At 55.9% G+C, this 20,452-nt stretch overlaps 2 protein-coding genes across 6 annotated transcripts; both read left to right on the forward strand.

Annotated features, from left to right (window-relative positions):
• Positions 1-4,179: 4,179 nt before the first annotated feature.
• Spns1 (SPNS lysolipid transporter 1, lysophospholipid) lies at positions 4,180-11,523 on the forward strand. 2 transcript variants are annotated; one of them, XM_013076451.3, is made up of 13 exons: positions 4,180-4,301; positions 4,565-4,856; positions 4,945-5,010; positions 6,874-7,010; positions 8,110-8,261; positions 8,353-8,419; positions 9,085-9,230; positions 9,451-9,606; positions 9,833-10,022; positions 10,291-10,356; positions 10,488-10,586; positions 10,837-11,008; positions 11,213-11,523. In XM_013076451.3, exons 2-13 carry the CDS (start codon positions 4,616-4,618, stop codon positions 11,305-11,307), a joined length of 1,587 nt encoding a protein of 528 aa, XP_012931905.1. In that variant the 5' UTR covers positions 4,180-4,301; positions 4,565-4,615; the 3' UTR covers positions 11,308-11,523. The 2 variants fall into 2 exon arrangements, with proteins under 2 accessions (XP_012931905.1, XP_087065193.1); XM_087209067.1 differs by having other exon boundaries at positions 4,251-4,327.
• Positions 11,524-11,850: 327 nt separating this feature from the next.
• Lat (linker for activation of T cells) lies at positions 11,851-16,267 on the forward strand. Of its 4 annotated transcripts, XM_087209070.1 has the most exons (13): positions 11,851-11,883; positions 12,128-12,233; positions 12,431-12,458; positions 12,551-12,585; positions 12,805-12,868; positions 12,999-13,063; positions 13,157-13,186; positions 13,265-13,343; positions 13,411-13,508; positions 15,528-15,590; positions 15,685-15,747; positions 15,817-15,911; positions 16,028-16,267. In XM_087209070.1, the coding sequence occupies exons 2-12, from the start codon at positions 12,128-12,130 to the stop codon at positions 15,903-15,905; spliced, it is 720 nt and encodes a 239-aa protein (XP_087065196.1). In that variant the 5' UTR covers positions 11,851-11,883; the 3' UTR covers positions 15,906-15,911; positions 16,028-16,267. The 4 variants fall into 4 exon arrangements, with proteins under 4 accessions (XP_087065196.1, XP_087065194.1, XP_087065197.1 ...); XM_087209068.1 differs by having other exon boundaries at positions 11,859-11,883; positions 13,157-13,343; XM_087209071.1 differs by having other exon boundaries at positions 11,864-12,233; positions 13,002-13,063.
• The last annotated feature ends 4,185 nt before the right edge of the window (positions 16,268-20,452 follow it).

The raw sequence follows: 20,452 nt of genomic DNA on the forward strand, positions 1-20,452 counted from the left end.
TACCCCTGGGGGCTGTTCCAAGGTGCGCCCTAACCATCGCCATGCACCTAATGCTATATATGGCGGTATCTAGATACTGGTTTCGGAAGGCGTGGGAAGTACCAAAAATGGCAGGTACCAAAAAAACTGTTTTGGCTGAAAAGTGTAATGCAAGTCAGGGGGTAACTGACACCAAGTGCTAACTTGCACATAGAGAACCACAAATGATGAATACTGGGGCAAAATTTTCTCATGAAAATCCTTCAGGTACCAAATTCCACAAGTTTCAAAGCAGTCAGGTACCAAGGTATGATTGTATACTGCTTTTCCCTGAACATACTGATGGTAAAACTTACAAACTAGGCAAGAGATTAACACCAACTAATAAAACAGACAGTGACAACAATACACGGTAATAAAGGTTACATAAGTGATTTTTACTGGACTGCACTGCATCTTTGGCTTCAGCTGACCACAGGTAAGAGGAAACCTCAAATAAAGGAGACTTGTGTCTTTCTCTGCCATACTGAAGCTCAAGGCCAGTTTCTCTGAGAAGCTCTCAAGTCCTGTTTCTAGGTCTTTCTGCCCGTCCTGGACTTATTTTGTGGCACTTGTCAATGAACTTTTTGTTCAAGAAATTACATGTGTACTTAGATTTCATGAACCACAATTTCCAAAGCAAATAGCAAAACTTGGATTCCAGTTTAAACTAATTCGACCCATACAGGCATATATATCTAACCTTAAAGAAATCTTAGAAGAGATCCATAAAATTAAAAAGAACCTGTACTCAGAGAAGAGCCAAATATTTTTCCCATTTGGCAAAACGAATTGGAATTAAAATACTTGCTTTTTCCCCCCTTGGTACTGAGGATTGAACCCAGGCCCTTTGCATTGAGCTGTATCTGGAGCCCTTTTTTTGTTTGTTTTTTGAGACAGGATCTCACTATGTAATTCAGGCTGTCCTTGAACTCTATGTAACCCAGGCTGGCCTCAAATTCCTGGCGGTCCTCCTGTCTCAGCCTCCAGTGCTGTGATTATAGGCATGCACTACCACACTTGGCATTTTTTTTTTTTTTCTTTTCTGGTACTGGGTATCAAACTCAGGTTCTTGCCCGGCTTTTTTAAAATTTTAAAACAGTCTGACTAAATTCTCCAGATTGGACTAGAGTTTGTGATCCTCTCGTCTCAGCTTCCCAGAGTGCTGAGATTATAGGTATGTATTGCCACACCTGGCTTAAAATATTTGCTGTTATGCCAGTTTTAGTTTCATTAATATCAAGTGGTACTTACTGTGTTTGGACCAGAAGCATTTTGTTTTTTAACTTACTGGAGTTTAATTTATATGCCTAAAAGTTCACTCATTTGAGTGTGCAGTTCAGTGAGTGTCAGTAGAAGTTTGCAGTTATGGAGGAGTTTCCTTGTTTTCCCTCTGATCCCAAGCAACAGCTAATCTGCTTCCTGTCACCTTTGTTATGCCTTTCCTAGATTTTTAAAATTTTTATTTTTATTTCTGGGCTCACATCTGCCTCAGCCTCCTGAGTAGTATCACTCCAGGTGCCTGCCACCATGCCAGGTTTTCATATAAATGAAATAATACAGTATGCAGCCTTTTGTGTCTGGCCTGTCTCACTTAACAGTGTTTTTGCTGGTTTTTTTTTTAACTTGCTGAATTTATTAAATTGATTTAGAAATACCATAGAATTAAACAAAACTTCTGACATATAAACATACTGCCTTGTTCCTGAAATATGTTAACACCAATACAGTATTTGAAATTTAACCATGTTTTATCCATAATACCTTTTTATTGCTAACTGATATTCTATTTATGGGTGTGCTATTTGTGTGTCGATGGACATATGTGTGTGTGTGTGTGTGCGTGTGTGTGTGTGTGAGTGAGTGATTATTTACAGTACTGGGGACTGGACCCAGGGATGGCTGAGCTATATCCTCAACCCTTTGGTTTTGAGGTAGGCTCTTACTAATTTGCCCATGCCAGCCTCAAACTTGCAATCTTCCTGCCTCAGCCTCCCTAGTAGCAGAATGTGTCCCCACACCTAGCCATTATATTTTTTTGTTTTCTTGTTGTATTGGGGATAAAACCTAGGCATGCTAATCAAGTGCTCCACCACTAAGCCCTATCTCCAGCCTCCTTGGCTATGATTAATGCTTTTTGTGTGTGTAGTTCTGGGGACTGAACCCAACACCTTTGGACACCCCAGTCCTCTTTTTTTTTGACAGAGTCTCGCTATGTGAACTCACTGTGTAGCCCAGGCTGGCCTCTAATTTGTGGGAATCTTGCCTCAGCCTCCCGAGTGCTGGGATTACCGGTATGTGCCACCATGCCCAGCTACCCTCAGCCTTTTTTGTTTAGGGTCTGCTAAGTCACTAACTTGCCCGGGCTGTGCTCAAACTTTCAGTCCTCCTGCCTCATTCTCCCAGAGTATGGGAATTATAGGCATGTGCCGCCATGCCCAGCTTGTATAATGCTTCTACGAACATTCATGTACTTTTTTTTTTTTGTACGTGAGATTGAACTCGGGTTCTTGCGCTCACGCAGCAGGCAGTGAAACCACTGAGCTAAATCCCTAGCCCTTCATGTACAATTTTTTGTTGGGACATGTTTTCGTTTCTTGTTAGATACCTAGGATTGCAACTGCTGAGTCACGTGGAAAGCATATATTTAATTTTAAATAAACTGTTAAATTGTTTTTCAAAATGATTGTACCATTTGCTTTCACAGTAACCTTCTCTTTTTTCCAGTGGCTGAATATTGCTTTCAGTATTTGGTATTATCAGTTTTGTTTTGTTTTTAACTAATAGTGATAGCTCAATGTGGGGTGTTTTTTGTTGTTTTGTTTTTTTGAGACAGAGTCTTGCTATGTAATTTAGGCAGGCCTTGAACTCACTATGTAGCCTGGGCTGGCGTCAAACTTGGGGCAGTCCTCCTGCCTCAGCCTCTTGAGTCCTGAGATCACAGGTGTGTGCCACCACATCGAGTTCCTGAAATATGTTAACACCAATACAGTGTTTGAAATTTAAATTGTGGTTCACTGTGGTTTTAAATTGTATTTTCCGTAAATGGCCAGTGATACCATATACTGTTGGCCATCGGTATATCTTCTTTTGGGAAATCTCTGTTCACATCTTTTGCCCATTTGAAAAAAAATCCGTTATTTTCATGGAGTTTAAAGAGCTTATGTGGATGCATCTGAATAGAAACCCTTTGGCAGATGCATGCGCTGCTTGCCTTTTCCTCCCACAGCTGTAGTGTACAGGTATCTGCCTCCTTCACTACGCTAGGTGAAGGAGCTAGGTCTGCTCCTGCCCGACATCTGGCGGAATGCCAGGCGCATGTAGACGCCCAGTAACAGTTTTCTGGAAAATTAAATGACTACAGTCTGAAGTTCCTGTCCGCAGGGGACTGGGCCTAAGGTTCCGAACACGAAGGGTGTTCTGGGTAGCACCAAGGCGGGTATTCAGGACTCAAGAGTAGATTCTAATAAGGCCTCTTGGGGACCTGGTGATTTCCCGAGACTCCCGAAACTTTTAAGTGTGCTTGGAAGAGGGTTTTTGAAGCTACATTTGCACAGAACGGTGGCAGTTTTACCCAGAGTGTATGCTGTCCGGTGTGTCCTGGATATTACCAGTGTTCCCTAAAGGACCACTCCGCGACATCCCTGGACCTCCGTCCTGCAGATAAGCCTTCTCCTTAGGTCAGAGTCCCGCCCGCTCCACACAGGACCACCAGAGGGCGCAAGGGCTCCGGTCCCGGTAGGAAGGGGGAAAGTGGGTTGGGACTTTCAATGGGGATTTAAGGATCCGAAGTGAAAATCAGCTCAGGGTTGGGGAATCTGAAGGCGAGAGAAGGGCAGCGGGTCGCCCTCCACTCATTCCACCTTTTCTGAGCATGCGTGAAGCCGCCCGGACGCTGTGAGTCACTGCCTCAAGCGAGAACTGGTCACAGCATCTCTAGAGACATTTAGAAGTTCCGAAAACCTTTTGGGACCCCAATATTTTGCTGCTCCACCAGACGTCCGCCAGTTGGTCGTTCTGGATAAGGCCGCTGAGATTCGCTAAGGTGCGGTGACTCCCAAGGGTCGCGGTCTGGTCATAGCGCGTGATCCGAGACCAGCTCCCCGGTTATCCCGGCGATCGGCGCAGTCGTGTGACGTGCGAATCTGAGACGAGGCCTTGATGCTTCCGCCGGCGGCCGGTCACGTGGTGAGGGCTGGCGCGGGGGCTCCTGCCTACTCTGGTGTCACGTGACCCACGGTCGGGGAACATGGCGGCCGCCGCGGCGCAGCGCCGGCCCTAAGGTGCCGCGAGCGCGCTCCCGCCCGGGGTGAGGGTGAGGGGTGGCCGCCGCCTGGGAAGGGTAGGGACTCCCTCAACCCGCTCCTCTCCCGATGTCACGTGGATCCCGCAGCCCCGCGCTCGATGTGTCTGCCGGCACTGGAGGAAATGCCCGGTCCTTTTTTAGCCGAGCTCCGCACTGGGGCAGGGTCCTCCCCTACTGTGAGGACACTTCCCTCCCCGGGGATACCCCCATTCTCCCTTCTCCAACCCTTTTCCTTCTCAGGTGGGATCTTCGGTGGGACCGGAGCGCGGGCCGGTGCGGCGCCCCGGGACCATGGCCGGGTCCGACACCGCGCCCTTCCTCAGCCAAGCGGATGACCCAGACGATGGGCGGGTGCCTGGCACCCCGGGCTTGCCAGGGTCCTTGGGGAACCCAAAGTCCAGGGAGCCCGAGGTCCCGGACCCGGAGCGGCTGCAGCGCATCACCGGTTTGTCTCCGGGCCGTTCCGCTCTCATCGTGGCCGTGCTGTGCTACATCAACCTCCTGAACTACATGGACCGCTTCACCGTGGCAGGTAGGCGCTAGCTGCGGGAGGCAGGGAAGGGACCAAGGTCCTGGGATGGGGCAACTTCGCCCGGCCACCCTGAGTGTTCCACTTGCAGGCGTCCTTCCAGACATCGAGCAGTTTTTCAGCATAGGAGACAGTAGCTCTGGCCTCATCCAGACCGGTGAGTGGAGGCCCGTCCTGGTCACACAGCAGCTCTTACTCTTTCTGCCTCAGTTGGGCCCAGAGCTGACCTGCCTGGGGCTCATTCTCGAGGGCTTAGTGGTCAGAGCCAGGGGACTTAATGGCCTTGATTTTGCTCTGGGACTGACTAGTTGAGCTAGGACCTCACGTTTAAAGAGGGGGGCATGCCTATAATCCCAGCTCTGGGGAGATTGAAGTAGGAGGATCGAGAGTTGGTGGGCAGCGTAGGCTATGCAGCGATACCTTGTCTCAAAACAGAACAAAATGAGGGAGACCCTTTAGGGAGTGGTTGAGACAGTCCTGGTTTTAAATCTCAGTGCTTCCCTTGACTGACTGTGTGGTGGGAGGTGGGCAGTCAGCCTCTCTAAGCCTCACTTTCCTTGTTTGTGGTGACACAGACCATCTCTGAGGATTAGAGAAATACTACCTGACAAGTTCCCAGCACAGTGTTTGGCATGTAGTAGGCAGCCAGTAGGTGATGGCAGGGAGAGGGTGTCTGCAGTGGATAAAGGTGAGTTTTACTTGTTGAGAACTTTGGGGCTCTGGGAGAGGCAAACCAGAGCCAAGTCTTCTTTTCCTTCCTTTCCTCCTTCATTCATTGCTCAAATGTTTCTGAGCACCTACTGTGTGCCAGGCCCTGGAGGGAGTGGTGATAATGTGTTTGGGAAGATGTCATTGTTATTGTTCATCTTTTTTTGTATATGTGTGGTGCTGGAGATCCAAACCCCGGGGTCTCACACACGCTAGGCAAGTACTGTACTTGTGTTTTGTTTGTTTTGAGACAGGATCTTCCTATGTAGTCCAAGCTGGCCTCAAACACATATGTAGCCCAGGCTTGCCTCAGACTCACAGCAGTCCTGCTGCCTCTGCCTCCTGAATGCTAGGATTACAGGCGTGTGCCACCACGCCCCGGCCTAGTACTGTACTTCTGAACTGCCCCCTTCCTGGGGTCTAAAATGTCGTTATCTTCAAATCCTCTCATGGGCTAGGGAATAGGTGTTACCATTCCTATTTTGTAGAGGAAGTAGATAGTATTATCTACATTTTTAAAGAAATTGAGACTTGAAGAAGGGTTAAGGATTGCCCAGGGTCACACAACATGTTAGAGGCAAAATAGGAATTTGAAACCAGGTCTTAGTGCGCTGTTCTCACTTGAGGCCAATGAGGAAGGGGCGGTATTTAAGTCTGGTGAGATGAAAATGGGATCATAGGTCAAGGTTGCAAACCTCTGAAGAGCTGTTGCATTAGAGAAGAAGCAGAACTTTCTAAATGGGTCCATTCCCCTTTTCACTCAGCATGCATTGATGAGTACATCTTTTGTGCTAGCTGTGTGTTAACTGAGAGAATCACAGTCATGGCCAGTACAGGCAAAGCCCTTGGGTTCATGGAGCCAGCACGCTCTGTGGATGAGAGGACTTAGTTAAAATGAGATAACTTCCAGGTGTGGCGGCGCAGGCCTGTACCCAGCACTGGGGGCGGGGGGGGGGTGCTGAGGAAGGAGAATTGCCACAAGTTCTAGGCCAGCTTAGGCTACATAGTCAGTTCAAGACTAGCCTGAACTACGTAGCGAGACCCTGAGAGAGATAACTTTCCGTAAGGATGAGTGTTGTGCAAAAGAAAACAGCAGTAAATGTGCTAGACAGGGATGGGAGGTGTGGGGGCCTGAGTGTCTGAGCTGCAGCCAGGAGCTGTGTCTGAGGAGGAGCTGAGGGGATGGGGTGTGGGAGGTATGCAGTCGGTCAGGCGGAGGGGTCACCTGTGCTTCTGGCATTCCTGAGCTGCACCCAGCAGGGTGGGAGTGGGCAGCGGGCTACAGCAGGGCTGACTCTCTGCTTCCCCCCAGTGTTCATCTCCAGTTACATGGTGTTGGCACCTGTGTTTGGCTACCTGGGTGACAGGTACAATCGGAAGTATCTCATGTGCGGGGGCATTGCCTTCTGGTCCCTGGTGACACTGGGGTCATCCTTCATCCCCAGAGAGGTGAGGCCCCCAGCTAGCTCCTGCTTCTGGCCGCTCCCCACGCCCCACTCCCTGTCAATCTTTGCTGCTGCTCCTTGGAATCGTTTCAGACTGGGCCGGGGGGAACTTCTGCAGTTTCCTTGGTTCATGACATTTTATACCCTTTCCTTGCCTGAGTGAATCTGCCTGCTCCACACTCTCCCTTTTCTTGCAGAACCTTCTGCTGTCTCATCCCTCTTTCCCCAACTGACTCCTTTACTCCATAGCTAAATACTCATATGTCTCTACCATGGAAAAAGCTCCCCCTGGACCGCCCTCTCCCCTTCTCCCTTTCCTGAAAGGCCCCTCAAGCAGTCCAGCGCCTGTGGGGGTGAAGGAGCAGCCAGGGAGCCGCTTGCACCTGCCTGCACCTCCTCAGCTCCCCACTTGAGTGCAGCCGGCTGACTTCTGCCCCACTCCAGTGCCCCGGCCATTGCCAAAGTCAATAGTGACCTCCTGGTTGCTCAGTGCTGCTCTTGCTCCTCGTGCTGTTCTCACCCGATCTCCCAGGAGCCCTCAGCCCACTTCTTCCTGAAACCCTCTTCTGCCGCCACCCTCTGCTGGTTTTCCTCCTGCCTCCCTGGCTGTTGCCTCTTTGCCCCTTTGAAATCTCCTTCTGTGCTCACTCTGCCCCGGCTCTGACCTCAGCTCAGGCCCTGCATGTGCTTTCCTCAGTTGTTGTGCCCTGTCCTTAGCTGCAGGTGTCTTTGGTAGATAAGTACTCCCCCTGCCCCAAGATCACTTTCACCACTGAGGCGTTGGGTGGGAGGGGCAAGGTAGAAACTCCGATTTATTCTGTGCCTGAAGGGGACTTGTATCGTGAAGCCCCCACAGCAGCTGTGTGAACAAGTTGTTGTTATTCCCCTTTTGCAGATGAGGAAACTGAGGCTCAGAGAGGTTAAGTAACTTTCTCAAAGTCACAGCTAGTAAGTGGTGGAGCCAGGATTCCAGCCAGGTCTGTCTGATTCTAAACCCAGGCCTCTCCTGCTGTCCCTGCTGCCTCTCTGGCGCTGGCTGGAGAGGTCGCCTGGGAGCTTGGCTCCAAGGTGGGATGCCACCTCCCCCATGTCTCCTTCCCCAGCGTTTCTGGCTGCTCCTCCTGACCCGGGGCCTAGTGGGGGTCGGGGAGGCCAGTTATTCCACCATTGCGCCCACCCTCATCGCTGATCTCTTCGTGGCTGACCAGCGAAGCCGAATGCTCAGCGTGTTCTACTTTGCCATCCCGGTGGGCAGGTGAGCTGGCCGAAGGCCTGGTGGGAGGTGGGGGGCCTATGGGGCTAGACTGATGGATTGCCTGTTTCCTCTGCCCCTCCCCTCCCCGCAGTGGCCTGGGCTACATTGCAGGCTCCAAAGTGAAGGATGTGGCTGGTGACTGGCACTGGGCTCTGAGGGTAAGTCTGGGGACAGACCGCGGGGAGGCTGGTGGCAGTCCTACTTCCCGCTTCCTGACCTCTGGGCGGCTTTCTGTGGCAGTGGTGACTCCGCCAGGCCTGCAGGAAGTCATGTCCTAGACAGCTCTTGTCATGGGTGACAGGAGCCCCTGTAAACTGTGAGCCCCACAGGGACTGTCTTGGCTTTCCGGGTGGAAAGCCCCAAGGTGGTATGAGCAAAGCTGAGCCAGGGCGCCCACAGGTCACCAGGATTTGATAGCTCTCTTCTCAGCTTTTCTTTCCTCTGCATTGACTTCATTTTTCAAGCGTGTGTGCTCCAAATGATTATCTTTGAATTGAGCAACTCCAGCACCTCGAACCCTTAAGGAATAGTCATGGGATGGCAACTGATTAGAGAATGTGGGTCACAGGCTTACCATGAAACCAGCGGGCTGGGGGGGTTAACAGTCCTCTTGTCGGCCAAGTCCGACGTGCTGTTTGGTCCATATGGATTGACAGAAGTGGGGGAAGTGGTTTCCCAAAAGAAAATCAGGGTCCTTTGGCAAAGAGGAAGCCAAGTGACAAGCCCTTCTTCCCTGACTGTGGAGCAGCCTCCTGCAGCAGCCTTCCCTGGTCATGGACAGTGTCCTTGTCCCTGCCTGCCCTCAAGCCCATTTCTCCTCTAGGTGACACCAGGCCTGGGGGTGGTGGCCGTCCTGCTGCTGTTCCTGGTGGTCCGGGAGCCGCCTAGGGGTGCTGTGGAGCGCCACTCGGACTCCCCGCCCCTGAGCCCCACCTCCTGGTGGGCAGATCTGAGGGCTCTGGCAAGAAAGTGAGTTGGATCCCTTCCTGTTCCCCAAGCCCCTTCTGCTTGGCGCGTTGAATGGTCGCAGGCTTTGCTGGCTCCGCTTCCTGCCCGTCAAACCTGGAGCCAGCGGTTTGGCCACCCCTGTTCCCTTGTGGCATCTGCCTGGATTACAGGGCCAGACCCTGGTCAGCCCGGGCAGTTTGCTCAAGGCAGTGCCTTTCCTCCTCCTCCCCACTGTCCGTAGCCCCAGTTTCATCCTGTCTTCCCTTGGCTTCACTGCTGTGGCCTTTGTCACGGGCTCACTGGCCCTCTGGGCCCCTGCATTCCTGCTGCGCTCCCGTGTGGTCCTGGGGGAGACGCCCCCCTGCCTCCCCGGAGACTCCTGCTCTTCCTCAGACAGGTACCCGGGTGGGGTGAGCTGAGGTCCTGCAGGTGGCAGGGTGGAGACGTGTGGTTCAGACTGGGGCAAGGCCAGTTTGAATCCGAGCCCTGGCTTCTGGAGATGCTTGAGGGGATGACGTGGGGCCCAGGGGTCTGGGTAGACTTGGAGGTGAGGGTGGCTGGGAGGGCCAGGCCAGGGACCGTGTAGGCAGAAGGCTGAGCCCCATGTCTCTACCCGGCCCTAGCCTCATTTTTGGGCTCATCACGTGCCTCACTGGGGTCCTGGGCGTGGGCCTGGGTGTGGAGATCAGCCGCCGCCTGCGCCGTGCCAACCCCCGGGCGGACCCACTGGTTTGTGCCACCGGTCTTCTGGGCTCTGCTCCCTTCCTTTTCCTGGCCCTCGCCTGCGCCCGTGGCAGCATCGTGGCCACCTATGTGAGTAGCCAGCCGGTTAAGGTGGCTTTCCGGGGCCGGGTGGAGGAACTGTGCAGCAGTTCAAGGTAGCATGCCTGGTTTTAAGTCTCTCTACCCTTCCCCGCTTTGTGACACTGGGCATGTTTAGCCTCTCTGAGCCCGGTTTTGTCGTGTAAATGAGACCGGTAGTAGCACCTGTCCTGTGGGGTGTGGAGAGAATGCTTGAGTGGATGGCAGACGGTTCCTGTGTTTGCTCTTGCTGTGGTGCCCACTTCCTCCTGCCCCTTAGATCTTCATCTTTGTGGGAGAGACCCTGCTGTCTATGAACTGGGCCATTGTGGCTGACATCCTGCTGGTGAGTGGCCGGCGCTCCACTGTTAGCCCAGACCTAATGAGCACAGGGAGTGGGCGCGGGGGCGGCCTGTGGTCCTGGCCCTTTGCCCTCTGCTCCCCGAGAGCCCCACGCTGAGCACCCTCCTCCCCCAGTATGTGGTCATCCCCACGCGTCGCTCCACCGCCGAGGCCTTCCAGATCGTGCTGTCCCACCTGCTGGGCGATGCAGGGAGCCCCTACCTCATTGGCCTGGTGAGCATGGCCCCTCGCTGGGACGGGGGGTTTGGGGCCCTGCCCTCCCGGCTTCAGCCTCGACGTGGGCCTCTCGCCTTGGGTTCTCCGCTGGCTGCAAGGGATTTTGTCTGCAGATTCCTCCCACGAGGCCACGGACCTCACCCTGGAGGTCCAGGCTGCCCTCCCTCCCGGGCTCCATTTCCCTCTCCTGTGTCCGGGCCACCCCAACCCCTCCCAGGCCGCTCTGACTCCCACTCTGCTCCCACAGATCTCAGACCGCCTCCGTCGGAGCTGGCCCCCGTCCTTCCTGTCCGAGTTCCGGGCTCTGCAGTTCTCACTCATGCTCTGTGCCTTCATTGGGGCACTGGGTGGCGCTGCCTTCCTAGGCACCGCTGTCTTCATTGAGGGTGATCGCCGGCGGGCCCAGCTCCATGTGCAGGGTAAGTGGGCTGCTCCACATCCCCTTCCCCACACTCCTATTTCTGTCTTTCCATCCGGCCCAGCCTGGTACCCAGCATCCACAGTGCCTGCTCACCCATCAGCTTCCAGTCTGTCTGTCCCCAAGCTGCTGTCCGTCTATGTCCGAGGTTCTGGCTGGGCGTCTATCTGTCCCCCAGCCCTGGTGCTGACCCCACCTCCCACAGGTCTGTTGTCTGAGGCCGGACCCTCCGATGACCGAATCGTGGTGCCCCAGCGTGGCCGCTCCACCCGGGTCCCTGTGTCCAGTGTGCTCATCTGAGGCCGTTGCTCGCCTGTCCGAGTCTGCTGCAGCTGGCCCTGGGCTGCCCCTGAGGTGCCCGGCCCGGCTTTCAGGAAGCCCTGGGCTGTGTCCTGGCTCCCGGACATGACGTGGACAGCACAGGGGAGCCAGGGCCTGGGAGGGGCTCCCCTCTACTGGGGCAGCCCTCCGGGCTCGGTGCTATTTGTAACAATAAACTTTGTAGTTAGACCCCAAGTGCCTGCTTGTCTTTCTTCGGTGTTAGTGGCCTCCGCCCACTGGTGTAGGGAATGGGCCCCTGTCCCGGGTTGGGGTGATCCAGCTCCCATGAGCTGGCCCAGTGTGACGGTGAGTCGCAGCATGGCCGTGCTCCCTGGGGGCAGCAGGAGCCTCCCTTGTGCTGCCCCTGGCTAGCAGGACTCTCACCTTCCCTCTGGACCTGCAGCTGGGCCCTCTGGGAGGCTGGGGCGCCGCCTTGGCCTCCCCACTTCCCAAGGTGGTGGGGGTGGGCAGGGGCAGTGCAGCTGCCTGAGAAGCCTGATGATTTCCTGCGCTCACCACAGCTTCCTGCCGCAGAGGGGAGGCGGGTGAGCTGGGGTAGGGACGCCTGGCGCAGGGACCTGGTGGAGGGTGGCTGGGGTGCGGGCTGCACAGCGGGTGATCGAGGCCCCAGACCCCAGCCCAGGCCCCGGCCTCACCACTCGACCAGGATCTCCCAGAACTGGCCCAACCCCCTCACCAGCCAGGCCTGGGGCCCGGGAGCCTGCAGGAGGGCACAGCCGAGGCCCCCACGCGCCCGCTGCCACTTTGCTAGCAGGGCCTACCTTGGGCTCTCCTGCAGATGGAGGTGAGCAGCCTGGTCCTCACTGAGCCCCTGGGCCTCCTGCTGCTGCCCCTCGTCGCCATGCTGCTGATGGCCCTGTGTGTGCGCTGCCGAGAGTTGCCAGGTGAGCGGGAGCAGCCAGGTGCTGGGCACACAGGGCCCCTCTCTGGCTCCCCTCCTGAGTCCCCGTCAACGCTGTCCTGACCGAAGGGCCTGGCTCTTAGGTCCTCCCCCTCTAGCCATGTCCCTGCCTCAGGGGTGCCCAGGGCCAGCTGCAGCAGATGTGTGGACAGGTGAGTGACCGACTGCCTCTCTCCCCAGCCTCCTGTGGCGGTGCTGACGAGGACCGGTGAGTCTCCCCCACCCTGCGGGTCTCCCGGTGCCTGAGGTCGGCCGGGCCGGCCCCCCTGGGCCCCATACCCAAGCTGTGTCTCTTTGCAGTTCACACACAGAGAGCATCCTGTTCAAGCCGCCCCGTGAGTGCAGGGGGTCTCCTGCCCGAGCTGGGACCCTTGGGTGTGAGCACGTGGGCCTCTGTGTGGCCCCTGCCCTGGGCTGCCTGCGTGCTCCTGACCAGAGCTAGGGTGTGGGAGAGGTGGGAGCCCCAGGCCTGGCCAGGGTGCGGGTCGAGGGCTTAGTTTGGCCTGGAGGCCTGGGGTCTGGAGTTACTCCTTCAAGCGTGGCTCTGTCCTCAGAAGCGCCGGCCCCCTGGCCTGCTGCCTACCCACCCCCGAGCCAGGTGGACCTGCTGCACATCCCGTGAGTACAGACCGACTGCCCCTTGTACTGGCTTCTGGCCTCCCCTGCTCCCTCGCTTTCTGGGCCAGGGCTTTTTCTTGCCCCCAGGGCTCCCCCCAAAACGTGACCCCTGACCTTCGACTCCCCACAGAAGGTCCCCACAGCCCCTCGGGGGTTCCCACCGGATGCTGTCTTCACGGCAGGACTCAGAAGGGGGTAAGGACGGAGACGGACTCGGGGGGCTGGGGCTGGCCAGAAGACCGGCAGAGCCTGCCCTGACTCCGTCTCCCCCTCGCTCTCTCTCTGAAGCCAACAGTGTGGCGAGCTATGAGAACCAAGGTGTGTCTGGGCTGCCCGCCAGGCTGGGTGGGGGTCTGGGCTGGGCCCCAGGCCAGACTGAGCCAGTCTCTCTCCCAGAGCCAGCCTGTGAGGATGCAGATGAAGACGACCTGGAGGAGGAGGAGGACTATCCCAACGAGGGCTACGGGGGCTACGTGTGAGTGGCCGGCGGGAGGCGGGGCCTGGGGCCAGCACCCAGCTCACCCACGCCATCTTCCCCCCAGGGAGGTGCTGCCCGACAGCGCCCCAGCCAGCGGTGCTGCTGACCCAGCGGAGGCTCCGGTGCCCAGCAACCCCGGCGCCCGAGGCAGTGCCTTCTCCAGTGAGTGGCACTCCCCCCCCAGCCCCTTCTCTCTCCCTCTTCCTTGTTTGAAGATTCCACCCCTTCTGTGTCCTCCCTCCGATGTTCCTCCTTCCTTCTCTGATCTGATTTTCTTAATTTTTCTCTCCCATTTCCTATCTGTCTTCCTTTTTATCTGTTATCTGGGAGATTTCCTTGACTTATTCTTCAATCTTTCTATTGAAATTTTGTTTTTCCTACCCCAAAGCTCTTTCTTGGTCCGTAAATGTCCTCTTTGGTTTTATTGTTGTTGTTGCTGTTTTGAGACAAGGTCTTGCTATGTAGTTCAGGGTGGCTTTGAACTCACTTTGAACTCACAAGGCCCAGGCTGGCCTTGAAGTCCCAGTGATCCTCCTGCCTCAGCCTCCTGAGTGCTGGGATTACAGGTATGCACCACCATACCTGGCTTTCTGCATGTACTTTTTATGTAGCTTCCTGTTCTTGTTTCATGGAGGCAAAGTCATTTTGTCAGTGTCTAAAGATACTGATTAGAGGTGTTTTTTTTTTTCTTCCTGGACGTTTTCTTCAGCTTCCTGCATGGTCTTAGTTTTCTTTGTTGCTTTTCTCTCTTTGGTTTGATCTCATCTCCTGGGCATTCCTCAGTATCTGGTCTTCAGTTTTCTGCTACTCTCTTCTCTCTAGGCATTGAATATCCCTTATTTGAAACAATTGGGGCCAGAAGTATTTCAAATTTTAGAAATTTTGGATACTCATAATGAATTAATCATGTGGGACCCAAGTGTAAACACAAAATTCATTTATGCTATGCATAAATATTACATAGCCTGGAGGTAATTTAGTATGATATTTTAAATAATTCTGTGTATGAAGCTCCCTTTGATAGTATGGAATTTACCATTTGCAGCAGCATGTTGACACACAAAAGACTTGGGTTTTAGAGCATTTTGGGCTTTGGGTTTTCCGATGGGAGATGCTCAGCCTGTCCAGATGTCCCCTGCCTGTCCCTTCCACGCCCTGGCTCCGTTTGCCACCCAGATTTCCAAATTGCTTCCTCTTGCCCACGTGCCAGGCTGTCCAGGTGGATTCATCCACCCATCATTCGCTGTGTGTGTCTGCTAGGAAGACGGAATATTGAGGCGGTCAATAAGCTGCCTGCCTGCACGGAGGCCTGCTGCCTGCCCGCTAAGAGCTCGTGTGCTTGACTTATACACCTCGCTATCCCCTGGTGCCCACTCCTCCTCTCGTTCCTTAGTCGTGCCCTGTCTGGCAGGATTTGTTTATGTATTGCTTTATTTATTCTTCTTGACAATGTCTTGCTATGTTCCCACGCTGGCCTTGAACCCCTGGGTGCGAGCAGTCTTCTTGCTCAGCTCTCAAGCAGCTGAGACTCCAGGCATGTGTCAGCACCCAGCCCAGCGCAGGCTGACTTGTTTAACAGACATTTGTCAGCACTGGCTGTGTGGCAGGCCCTATTTTGGTATTCATTGGTTTATAATCCTCACAACAGTTGCAAAGTCAGTCCTATTCCTAACCATTGTACAGATGAGAAGCCAGGCACAGAGAGGGCAGGTGACATGTCTGTCCGAGGTCACAGTCACTGAGTGCTTGTCTGGCTCCAGAGTCCACCTTATAAAGCAGCACATCAAAGAGCCGAATGAGGCTGGGCGCTGATGCCTCAGAGAGACTGAGAAGGCGTGCGGGCTGGGTGGGCAGAAGCGGAGGGCCGGCCTGGCCTTGATGGGGAGGGTGGTCGGCTGGGCGGAGGTGTTGCTTCTCCCCCACGTGTGCCGCTAAAGCTCCTGCAGAGCCCAGCTGGGGCCTCCACTGTCTGGGCCCTCTAGCTGTGCCGTTAGGGAGCCCCTGCCACCCACCTCTGTGGGCCTTGCCTTCGTCCAGCTGCTGTTGTTTACCCAGGCTGTTCAGAGTCTCAGGGTTTCTGCCCCTGGGAGCCGGACATCCAAGTTGGGGGACCCGTGGGGACTGTGGGTGTGGGCTCTGGTACAGGCGCTGGGTTGGGCTGAGCCCTTTGCTCCCCTGCAGTGGAGTTCCGAGAAGACTACGTGAATGTCCCCGAGAGCGAGGAGAGCGCGGAAGTATCTCTGGGTGAGTGGCAGGCCCGGCCGCCTGCTCCCTGGTGTCCTGGCCTCACTGTGGCTGGCCCTTCCGCATGTCTGTTCTTCTCTGACCTGTTTCCTAGATGGGAGCCGGGAGTATGTGAACGTATCCCAGGAGTTGCAGCCGGGGGCCAGGACGGAGCCTGGTACGGACGGGGTGGGGAGGCCCCGGGGGCCGGCTGGCAGGCTGGCCGCCAACCCCTGCTCCCCTCCAGCCGCCCTGAGCTCCCGGGATGTGGAGGATGAGGACGAGGACGAGGATGAAGAGACCCCGGATTATGAGAACCTGCAGGAACTGAGTTGAGTGCCGGTGAGTGGCTTCCTCGAGCCCGTCCCGGGCTGCCCCATCCTCACAGCCCACCCTTCTGGCTCCGGGTGCCTGCTGGTCCCGCCAACCTCCTCTCCCCTTCCCCTGTTGTGTTTCAGCCGAGGCCGCTGTCCAGGAACCAGCCTGGCTGGGGATCGAGCTGGGTAGCCGGAAAAAGCCCCGGGGGCCCAGTGGGACCCGGGCCTGGCTGTAGCCTGAGTACCCTCCCCTAACTTATTGTCACTCTGGGGTCCACTCTGTGTCCCCAGTACTCTGCACCTTCTGAAGCAGCCTGAGAATGAACCTCCCTGGCCCCAGCCCTTCTCTTCAGAATGGAATAAAGGCCACTGTGGTCTGCAGAGTTCTTGGCTTCAGGGCCCCAGCTTGGGCCTGTGGGCCTGGCTATGTCCAGTGAGTGTGTGTGAGTGTGTGTGTGTCCCTCATGCTCCCCAAGGTCCCGGCCAAGTGCTGCATGACAGCAGACAGTGGCTAGGACGCCGTCCCCTCCTGAGTGAGGGCCACCTGGCCAGCACTCCCCTGATGCGGCCGTGGAGGCGCAGGACAGGGGTGGGGGAAGTGACAGCAAGACCCCACCCCGCTGGCCTCCGGCTGTTCTCAGAGGAAGGAGCTGGCCCTGGAACTGACTCAGAGGAGCTTAGTTCTCAGTAAGACAGGACTCACAGATGGCCCTAGTGAGCCAGGAGAGCCTGTGGCCCCAGCTGCTCTGGAGGCGGATGCCGGAGGACCCCAGTGTGGTCCAGGTTGGGTCCAGCCCGAGAGCAGCCCTCCCTGTGGCATGGAATAGAGCCCAGGGGGTCTGCAGCTCTTGACTGTGAAATGCCTGGGTGCCAGGTGGCTGGGATGCTGGCCTGACTGCGCCAGGCTGTCTCTGCATCCGAGGGAGCTGGGCAGCCCCTGCACCCCAGCCCTGTCCCGAGAGCTGCACCCCAGGAGTGACTTGACCTGGCCAGGACCCACCTCCCTGCACTCTGGGACTCTCCCTCGCTTCCCCAGGTGCAGCCTCTCCCGGCCCCATCTGTGTGGGTCTGCAGGTGACCGAGCCAGCCCTGCACCTCAGGTGAGACCACCGTGACAGCCTGGGCTGAGGTGCAGCCTGGGATTTGGCAGGAAGTACTGGAGAGGGGAAGCCCTCTGACCATAACTGCCACAGCCGGTGGGGTCGCCTCTCTGAGGCCACTGGGATGGAGAGTGGCTCAGAGCCAGGCAGGACCAGCTTCCCGACAGTGTTGCCAGGACTCCGGGCTCCACACCCGTAAGCAAGGACCCCAGCCTGGCTTCCTGGTCACAGGGGCCAATAAATTACAGCTTCTGTGCAGCTTAGTGGCTTGGAGTTTCTTTCACTGAGACCAAAGAGGTGCGGTTAGAGACCCTTCGCACTGCTCAGGGAGGGCCGGTGACTGCCCAGGCAGACAGCCAGCTAGCAGGAGAGGGGTCTGCAGCAGGCCAGTGGGTCCTGGAGTCACTGGTCTGCTGCCCCTGGCCTCCTTGTTGTGGTTTTTGTGCCAAGTGTTGGCTGTCCCAGCAGGGAAGTGCATCAGAGACCCAGACAGAGGAAATGGGGAGGGAGTTGGGACAGATGGGGGCAGGGGAAGAGGACAGAGGCAGCTCTGTGCCTGGGCCAGCTGTGTGCCAGCAAGGGTGCCTGCAGTGACATTCAGAGCAGTCGCTGCATCCCGAGGGGTGGCCATGTGCCTGGCCCGAACCAGTGTGGCACTGGGCGAGGTGGTGGGGCAGGCGGGCCAGGTGCTGTGAGGGCCACGGAGTGGGGTTTGGGCCGGTGAGGGCTCAGCAGCAGGTCCTGGGCACGGGTCAGGTTGCCACCCAGCATGAGCGGCCCGCAGAGCCAGCTCTGCAGTTGGAACACAGGAGTGACCCCGTGAGTGTCCCCAACTGAGATGTGCTGGAGCAGAACTGCTTGGATTTCTGGGGGTTTTTTCCAGTACCGGGAATTGAACTCAGGACCTTGTGCTTGCCAGGCAGGTGCAGTGCCACTGAGCTAAATCCCAGGCCCTTTTGTTTTGTTTTTTAAGGCAGTGTCTCAGTAGATTGCCCAGGTTGGCCTCAAACTCACGACCCTCTGGGCTCAGCCTCCAGAGTGCTGGCTTCAGGCTGTGACCAGCACAGGAAGCTGGTGTATGCTCAACCTTGAGACAGGGTGCCCAGGCTCAAACATGAAACCCTGCATGGTTCACATGCACTGGTACACACGCCAGGAGGTGCTTTACACAGTCTCCGTGGTGGCCCGCGTCTCACTGCAGCCTGCCCCTTAAGGTGGGTTGGGATTTCCTCTGTGGCATCCTGCCAGTGGTCAGTGTGTTGGATTTGGAGCATTTGGGGCTTAGAGACTTGGATTAGGGATGGTCAGCCTGTCTGTTGTTTGGTACGCATGTGTGTAACAGTGTCAAGTTTAAGTGCAGGAGTGAGGACTGGCAGAGCATGGCAGGCGGGCAGCAGGAACCTCCTCCTTAGGGCTGCAGGACAGGAATGAGGTGGGGGAGGAGCTCTGAGAGGCCTCTGTGAAATGTGCAGGGAGGGACAGGGACGGGGTGCCCTACTCACCTGGCCCTCGTGAGGCTCTGGGTTCCATCCTCAGCACTGAAAAAAAAATATCTGGGTGTGATGCCGCTCGCCTATGATCCTAGCACCCGGGAGGCTGAGGCAGGAGGACTGCAGTGAGTTCAAGGCCAGCCTGGGCTACATAACAAGACCCTGTCTCAAAAAGAATATAGGCGTCCGGGGATTTAGCTCAGTGCTTCTGCCGCCTGCCTCACAAGCTCAGGGTCATGAGTTCAATCCCCGATACAAAAAATAAAAAAAAGAATACGAGCCAGGTGTGATGGTGCACACCCATAATCCCAGTCCTGTGAGAGGCTGAGGTTCAATGTGGCAAGGTTGAGACCAGCCTGGGCAATTTAGCAACTTAATGAGACCTGGTCCCAAAATAAAGAATGGGCTGGGGATGTGGCTCAGTGCGAATGCCCTGGTTCAGTCCTCAGTACTGGCCCCTAATAAATAAATAAATAAATAAATATTTTAAAAAAAGTGCAATGGGGCCAGGGATTTAGCTCATGGTTCCTGCGCCTACCTCGAAAGCACAAGGTCCTGAGTTTGATCCCCGGTACTAAAAACAAAAACAAAAACAAGTGCAATGGCAAGAGGGAGCTATGAGTGTTTATTTTCAAAATTTTATTTATTTCCTTATTTGGGTTTTTGAGACGGGGACTCACAATGGAGTCCAGGCTGGCCTTGAATTTAGGGTGATTCTCCCAAGGGCTGAGACCACAGGTGTGTGCCATCCCCAGATTGTTTTTTTCTTTTCTTTTTGAGACAGTCTTGCTGGGTAGCCCAGGGTGGCCTCAAATTTACAATGATCTGCCTGCCTCAGCCTCTGAAGTGCTGGGATTACAGGTGTGTGCACCACCACACCTGGCTCTTCAAGCATAGATCTGAATGATTTCAAAATAACTGAGATCAAGGCCCCAGGAGGGAATGGGTGGGGACACAAGATGTGGAGTAGGCTACTTTAGCAGAGAGTGAGCAAAGCCCAAAGTCACTGGTTGCTTTGTGCCAGCCAGGTGGCTGAGCTGTCTGGCACATGCAAAGGTCCTGAGGTGCCTCTGAAGAACTAGCAGATGTTGCATGTTGTGAGATTGGAGAAGGCGCAGAGGTGAGAAAGGCCAGAGATCGGGGTGAGCGGGCATGGAAACTATCCCGGGACCCACGGGCCGCCCCTGGAGGCTTCAGAGCCAAGCATGATGAGGTCAGATTCGTGTTTTGGCAAATATCTCTTGAGTGGCTGCTGGGAGGGTCAGTGAGGAGGGCAGGGAGGAAGGGAGGTCAGCAGGAGGTTGTTGGTGTAATCCACAGGGTGGCCCGGCTGTGGGCTGGGGAGGTCCCGGCGCTGGAGAAAAGTGGGGGGAGGTGGGCGGCAGAGAACTCTCGGGGCTGCTGGGAAGACACTGGGACATCCGGGTGCTCCTCAAAGCCAGCGCTCGCGGACTTGCGGACTTGGGTTTCTTGGGTTTCGTGGGAGGAGGGTCCCAGAGGGCGGTGGTGGGGCGGGACGCGAGGAAGGGGAGGCAACCGGCGGGGGCACCTGGGCTGGCACCCGGGCCCCGCCCGCCCCGGCCTTGCTCTTTCAGTGGAACCTGAATAAGCAAGGAGACCCCTGTGTACGCGGAGGCGGTTCGGGGCGCACCCTTCCAGGTTCCCCAGGTAACGCGGATCAGGAGCCCTAGCACCCGGGGAGCCCCAGCACCCGGAGAGCCCCGAAGTCGCCCACTGGGCCGGCTTGAGGCACGTGGCTCCACTGAGCCAATCACTGGCCGGGAGGACACCGTGCTGCTGTGGTGGGGCGTGCCTGTAATTCTAGCACTCTGGGAGGCTGAGACAGGAGAGTTTCCTGCCCAAGCCCCGCCTGGGCAACTTAGCAATTTAAAGAGAACCTGTCCCAAAAGAGGGAGTGGTGTGCGGATCGGTTCCATCTCCAGTACTGGAAAAAAAGAAAACAAAATCGGAGGCCC

This window comes from Heterocephalus glaber, unplaced genomic scaffold, assembly GCF_053883595.1.
Source record: "Heterocephalus glaber isolate CG9 unplaced genomic scaffold, H.glaber_assembly_v1.0 deba00000943, whole genome shotgun sequence".
Classification (NCBI taxonomy): domain Eukaryota; kingdom Metazoa; phylum Chordata; class Mammalia; order Rodentia; family Bathyergidae; genus Heterocephalus; species Heterocephalus glaber.